We start from the raw sequence: 6,663 nt of genomic DNA, 5'->3' as shown, positions 1-6,663 counted from the left end.
GGACCAGGCCAGGCGGGTCGGCCCGGGACCGGCAAGACGTGTCTCCTACCTTGCTCTGGGAAAGGGAGACGAGAGCAGCGCAGAACTGAAGGGTCTCCTCCCAGGCGCCGGGGACAGGCTCGAAACCGCGCCCCTCCTTCCTCCTCTCCTGTCGCCACGCCCCCCTGGCCCGCACGGATTCGAGACACGGCCGGCGCAGGAGGATTTACCCCCTGAACGAGTGCCTCGGCGTGGCTGTCGCTGTCGTTGTCTTCGTCGCCGCTGCAACCGCCACTAACGCCACCGGGGCCGGGCTTGAAAACATCTCCGGTCTCAGTCCGTCTCTCACCGCAGCCTCCTCGCTCCCAGGACAGCACCGCCCAGCGATTGGTTGCGCTGCTGGCACGTGATCCCTGCGGGCACGTGACTCCCGCGGGCACGGGATGGACGGCGTGACCGCCCCGCCCCCGGCGCCCGCCCCTCTTGCAGCCCTAAGACGCTCGGGAGCCGCAGGGCGGGGGAGGCGGGATGTACCAAGTCGGAGGCGGTGGGGGTGCGCGCCGGAACTCCACCCTCCGGTCCGCTGTCACTCGTCGGAGAACGGAGGAGGAATGAAAGGGCTGAGCTAGGGGACAACAGCGCATTCGCCGCTGACGCTGTCGGACAGGCGGGCTTTGCAGTTGCTTTGGGAGGCGACTATGGCAGTGGCTGTGACTGGAAATTTCTGGAAATGGCGGCAAAGGCGATGAAAAGGTTCCACGTAGGGTATTCTAAAGTTATTTTTGCAAGGGGTGGGTTAACTGGACAGTTTGCAGCTGGGCAAAACGACTCCGTGACCATGACTTGAGGCCGACTTTGGTTTCTTCCCGCTACGCTAGGGCCGGGGCCGGCTCGCCTCGCGGTTGAAAGATAAGTGGTGACGCGCGTGCCCGCGCCGCACTGTGCCCCCTTAGCGGGCTACATCTGCGGCATTGTACACTTGCGTGTAGGACATGCCCCCTTCCAGTTAGAGCTTCCAGCTGTGTGTGTGTGTGGGTATGTGTAGTATTTTTGAGTTTTACCTCTGTGGGCATCTCACTGTGTCCACCTCCGGAGTAGCTGAGACCACACGTGAACGGCACCACACCTGGCTCTCACGTAGGTCTGGCTTACATTGCCCACACTTTTAAGCTAGCGGATAGCTTCAAGCCCTCCTGCCTCAACCTGCGGAGTAACTGTTGATAGCAGGACTGCGCCTTTTTTAAAAAATTATTTTAATTTGTCATTATTTTTACTTTTTGAAAATTGACCAGGGAGAGAAAAGGAAAGTGAGAGACCTGGGTGTCAGGTCCGGGACTTGAACCACGGGCCTTTTTAAAGTGATCAGCCCAGGCCTGCCTCCTGACCTCAGCCTACTGATGGCGCTACCCTGGTGGGCCTCCAGTGTTTAATTTTCTGTATGTGGTACTGCAGATTTCCGAGGGAACTGCTCATGGTCTGAGTAAGAATGTCTAAGAAAAACTTACCGTTTCAGTGTTGGTGTAGCTACAACCTATACTCTCAACGTCTTTTGGACACTTTAGAGATTAATGTGCAACAATGTATACAGGCCTTAATTTAACCACCTGAAGAATTACATATTCAATGAGAAACTATCTTTTCTGACTTGTTAAACCTGGGGCCTTTAAATTCCTACAAGATGCATTTGTGACTTAATGAAAAGAGTGCAGTTACAAATTCATAGATTGAATTTTTTTAAGAGGTTTTTGCTATAGGGCGCATGCGCTTGGCAGACAGAGACTGAGAGACAGAAAGCGAGAAATCACCGGTGGGGGGGAGGGGGGATAGCCGCGCTGCAATCCCTTCTCCTCTGTTCTTCTCTTGGGATCTTGGGCATGCGCGCACACGCGTCCAGCGTGAGTTTTAAGCCACTGGGTCTAGGACGTGAACCGCGGTCAACTACATGGGAGTCCAGTACGCTAACTGCTTGTCCCGAGTATTGAATTTTATGCCACTAATGAACTGAGGTTTCACATGACTTTCAGACTTGACAGGGAAACAAGTTCCATTACTGTGTAAAACATAAATGTGCTTTAAAGACCAGGATATTTTCCCTTATTAGGTTCTGGATTTCTCACACCTATAAAAACATTAGGTTCAATAGAACTGAAGAGCTAGAGAAGGAATAGTGTTACATTTAAATTGTAAATTTATGACATGAAACGCAAAGAAAAAAAAAATTGTTGCTCATGAAAAGTTCAACAGGGCTCAGGATGAAAGACATTTTCCTTGTTATCTTTTTGTGCTACTTTATTGTTTACCTATTATGGAGTTTTAAAAAACCCTTAATTTGAAAGACATTGTTAATATTGTTTTAGGCATCATGATTATTAGTGAATAGTTTCTGGGGGTTTTTTTGGCATGTTTTTGCCTTAAGGCACATGTGGTGTGGGGGGGGGGGCAGTGAGAGGGAAAATGAGAAATCACCCTCTGGGGGATGGTCACACCACCATCCCTTCTCCTGCATTCCCCTCCCAGCATGTGGGCATGCACTCATGCTCCCAGCATGAGTTTTAAACCACTGGCTCCCTAACCCAAACGTGGTCAGGCTCAGAAGCCCAGCACATTTAACCATTAAGTCATCTGCCCGCACTAGTGACTATCTCAAGAGCAAGACCAGTAACAGAAAACTCGTATAACAATTTGATTAGATTCATGCACGTATTAAAGCTAGCTATAATTTTTTCTCATTTGCAAAAAGTTAAAGTACTATCACTACTCTGCTGAACTGGATGTAATGTTTTTATCCTTTCTTTTAAACCGTAATATCCACATAACTGAAGGATATATTTTGTGTATCCACTGATCTTTCCAACTCAGACTTCCAATGTATTCCAATTACTTTTTGTACATGTCAGTGTTTTATTCCTTTAAAAAAAAAAAACCAGTTATGGAGACAAGTATCTTATCCTCTTTTATAACTTCAGTGTGCTTTACATGTTATTTACCAGTTGGAAGTAATAATGACAGCTGTGTGTTGGAAATATAAAAATGTTTAAGGGAAGGACTGACAAAGTTTATGAAAAGAGCATGTTAACTTAAATCTTAGCTGTGGTTAAAGATGGGAAAGCAAAATATATTTTGAAATTTGACAATCTTTACTTCATAGTAACCTAATACTAACTATAAAAGTGGCCTAGCAGTTGAAAATGAAGTGATGTTGGAGTAACTGTTAAGTAGATTATGTAATAGTCTTCATAGCCACAGATACCAGACTTTAAAATGGCAGTCTCGTTTTGACATTATTTTGACATAATACAGCTGCAAGTTGCTAGGTTACCACCAAGATATACAGAAAGGAGAATAAACAAATAATATAAAAAGTTTATGTAGGTAGGAGGTTTATACTTTATTTCTCCAGTGACATTTACAGTTGAATATAAATTATAAGCCTGCTTGCACACCAAAGCCAGGTCCTTTTGGTGGTTCAGTCAGAGAGGTAAGACCTCCAGCTGGCTCACAAGAGAATCGCCCACTCCTGAAAAGACAAATAACATGATATTGATCACTAATGATAAACATTTGTAGATTTATACATTAAAATATTAAATAATTAAGGACCAGCAGGTGGCATAATCTAGAGAAGGAATAGTGTTACATTTAAATTGTAAATTTATGACATGAAACGCAAAGAAAAAAAAAATTGTTGCTCATGAAAAGTTCAACAGGGCTCAGGATGAAAGACATTTTCCTTGTTATCTTTTTGTGCTACTTTATTGTTTACCTATTATGGAGTTTTAAAAAACCCTTAATTTGAAAGACATTGTTAATATTGTTTTAGGCATCATGATTATTAGTGAATAGTTTCTGGGGGTTTTTTTGGCATGTTTTTGCCTTAAGGCACATGTGGTGTGGGGAGGGGGCAGTGAGAGGGAAAATGAGAAATCACCCTCTGGGGGATGGTCACACCACCATCCCTTCTCCTGCATTCCCCTCCCAGCATGTGGGCATGCACTCATGCTCCCAGCATGAGTTTTAAACCACTGGCTCCCTAACCCAAACGTGGTCAGGCTCAGAAGCCCAGCACATTTAACCATTAAGTCATCTGCCCGCACTAGTGACTATCTCAAGAGCAAGACCAGTAACAGAAAACTCGTATAACAATTTGATTAGATTCATGCACGTATTAAAGCTAGCTATAATTTTTTCTCATTTGCAAAAAGTTAAAGTACTATCACTACTCTGCTGAACTGGATGTAATGTTTTTATCCTTTCTTTTAAACCGTAATATCCACATAACTGAAGGATATATTTTGTGTATCCACTGATCTTTCCAACTCAGACTTCCAATGTATTCCAATTACTTTTTGTACATGTCAGTGTTTTATTCCTTTAAAAAAAAAAAACCAGTTATGGAGACAAGTATCTTATCCTCTTTTATAACTTCAGTGTGCTTTACATGTTATTTACCAGTTGGAAGTAATAATGACAGCTGTGTGTTGGAAATATAAAAATGTTTAAGGGAAGGACTGACAAAGTTTATGAAAAGAGCATGTTAACTTAAATCTTAGCTGTGGTTAAAGATGGGAAAGCAAAATATATTTTGAAATTTGACAATCTTTACTTCATAGTAACCTAATACTAACTATAAAAGTGGCCTAGCAGTTGAAAATGAAGTGATGTTGGAGTAACTGTTAAGTAGATTATGTAATAGTCTTCATAGCCACAGATACCAGACTTTAAAATGGCAGTCTCGTTTTGACATTATTTTGACATAATACAGCTGCAAGTTGCTAGGTTACCACCAAGATATACAGAAAGGAGAATAAACAAATAATATAAAAAGTTTATGTAGGTAGGAGGTTTATACTTTATTTCTCCAGTGACATTTACAGTTGAATATAAATTATAAGCCTGCTTGCACACCAAAGCCAGGTCCTTTTGGTGGTTCAGTCAGAGAGGTAAGACCTCCAGCTGGCTCACAAGAGAATCGCCCACTCCTGAAAAGACAAATAACATGATATTGATCACTAATGATAAACATTTGTAGATTTATACATTAAAATATTAAATAATTAAGGACCAGCAGGTGGCATAATGGTTAAGGCATTGGATTCCCACATGGCCGATCACAGTTCGAAGCCCGGACGCAGTGGATTGGAAATTGCTCCAGGCGTGTGTGTGTGTATGTCCAAAATCCTGAGAGGAGAATGGAGAAGGGATGGCGGAGTGGCCACCCCACCCAGGGAGTGATTTCTCACTTTCCCTTTCTCTCTTTCTCTGGTGAGCATACATGCCCTAGGGCAAAACCCTAAAAATAAAATGGATAAAATTAGTGGAGAAAAAAGGTTCCTTCACAACAGACCAGCTAAATAACTCTTTTTCCTAGAACTGGCACAGATTATTTAAACATTTTAATGGCTACAAGGATTTTCTCTTCCTAAAGAAAGACATACCAGAACTGACCATAACTATAAGAAACATTTTGAAAGCACTTACAGTAATTCCCATATATTGATAAGTATATGTGCATTAATTCATCTATCTTTACAATATTGACTTTATTTTATAAATACAGAAAACAAGGTTTGGGAGATACACCATATGACCAAGAATCAGGGCAAATAACTATGACTAAACCCAACCCAGGACAGTTTTTAAAACTATATTTTAATAAACTAGAGCACATTTGTTCTTTTTGTACTTTAGTTTTATTTAGATTGACATCTACTGTCACAGTGAATAGAAGGAATACAAACACTTGTATAATGTATTTGGAAATAGAGAAATTAGATTTCTTAAAAAATCAGAAGCAGTGAAGCCAAGGGGCTGGCAAGTGGCATGGTGGTTAAAGGTACTGGACTCCCACATGGTCATCATGATTCAAGTCCCAGAACTAGTGGCTTCCCTTCTCACTTTCCTTCCCTCTCTGGTCAAATTTGAAAATAATAATAATAATAAATAGAATCAAAGGATTCTTAATAATTAAAAAAAGGTAGTGAGGCCAAACTGTATTTGTTTTTCTTAACGTATAGGAGTGGTCATTTTTAGAAAGAATTTTTCAGATCAAGGCCACCACCAATAGAAAGAACACAAAACAAGAACAGGTCCTATTGGAGCAATCTATGCAGACAGGCAGCTCAGAAGCAGAAGAACCTGTCTGTCTTTTCACCTCCACACATACTTTCCCATTACTCAACTCTGCCCTGTCTGACCTCGATTCCTAGAGCCCAGCTCAGCACCTACTTCATATCATCCCAACCCCTCCCCACCTTCCCACTGCTTTGCTAATTTATGTTGTTCCTGCCTCCGATGTTAGCTGAGTATCTTGTTCAGTTTATTATTTTTTTCAATCCTCTGGCTTTGCCTTTCACATCCTGTCAATTCTATAGTGTACTTTTTACAATCCTGGGAAATAACTTTTTGTTCAGGGGACAGGAAAATGATACATAATTTTTTTTTGAGAGGTTTTTGCTATAGGGTACTGCTCTCACCAGAGAAAGGGAGAGAAGAAAGTGAGAAATCACCCCCCCTGGGGCGTGGCCACAGCACAATCCCTTCTCCTCCATTTTCCTCTCAGGATCCTGCACACGCATGCACATGCGCCCGGTGTGAGTTTAAGCCACTGAGTCTGGGACTCGAACTGTGGTCGACTACATGGGAATCCAGCGACATAGCCATTACACTAGCTACTGGTCCCACCAC

General features: G+C 42.6%; 2 protein-coding genes across 5 annotated transcripts in view; both read right to left on the bottom strand.

Moving 5' to 3' along the window:
- Positions 1 to 416, bottom strand: part of ANKRD12 (ankyrin repeat domain 12) — a 152,124-nt gene extending 151,708 nt beyond the window's left edge. The window contains exon 1 of one of the 4 annotated variants that reach the window (XM_027766498.1): positions 50 to 416. The gene's annotated coding sequence lies outside the window, so the exon portion shown is untranslated. The remainder of the gene's footprint in view (positions 1 to 49) is intronic. The other 3 variants (XM_027766499.1, XM_006164020.3, XM_006164021.3) reach the window with 3 other exon arrangements.
- A 4,388-nt stretch (positions 417 to 4,804) lies between these two features.
- The window catches only part of NDUFV2 (NADH:ubiquinone oxidoreductase core subunit V2), a 32,265-nt gene continuing 30,406 nt past the window's right edge, over positions 4,805 to 6,663 (bottom strand). Inside the window, exon 8 of the mRNA XM_006164019.3 lies at positions 4,805 to 4,958. Coding sequence (XP_006164081.1) covers positions 4,865 to 4,958 — 94 coding nt within the window. The 3' untranslated portion in view covers positions 4,805 to 4,864. The remainder of the gene's footprint in view (positions 4,959 to 6,663) is intronic.

Source organism: Tupaia chinensis, unplaced genomic scaffold (assembly GCF_000334495.1).
Source record: "Tupaia chinensis unplaced genomic scaffold, TupChi_1.0 Scaffold143584_1, whole genome shotgun sequence".
Taxonomy (NCBI): Eukaryota; Metazoa; Chordata; class Mammalia; order Scandentia; family Tupaiidae; genus Tupaia; species Tupaia belangeri.
The sequence above is the reverse complement of the archived record's forward strand: the minus strand, read 5'-3'. Positions and strand labels throughout refer to the sequence as shown.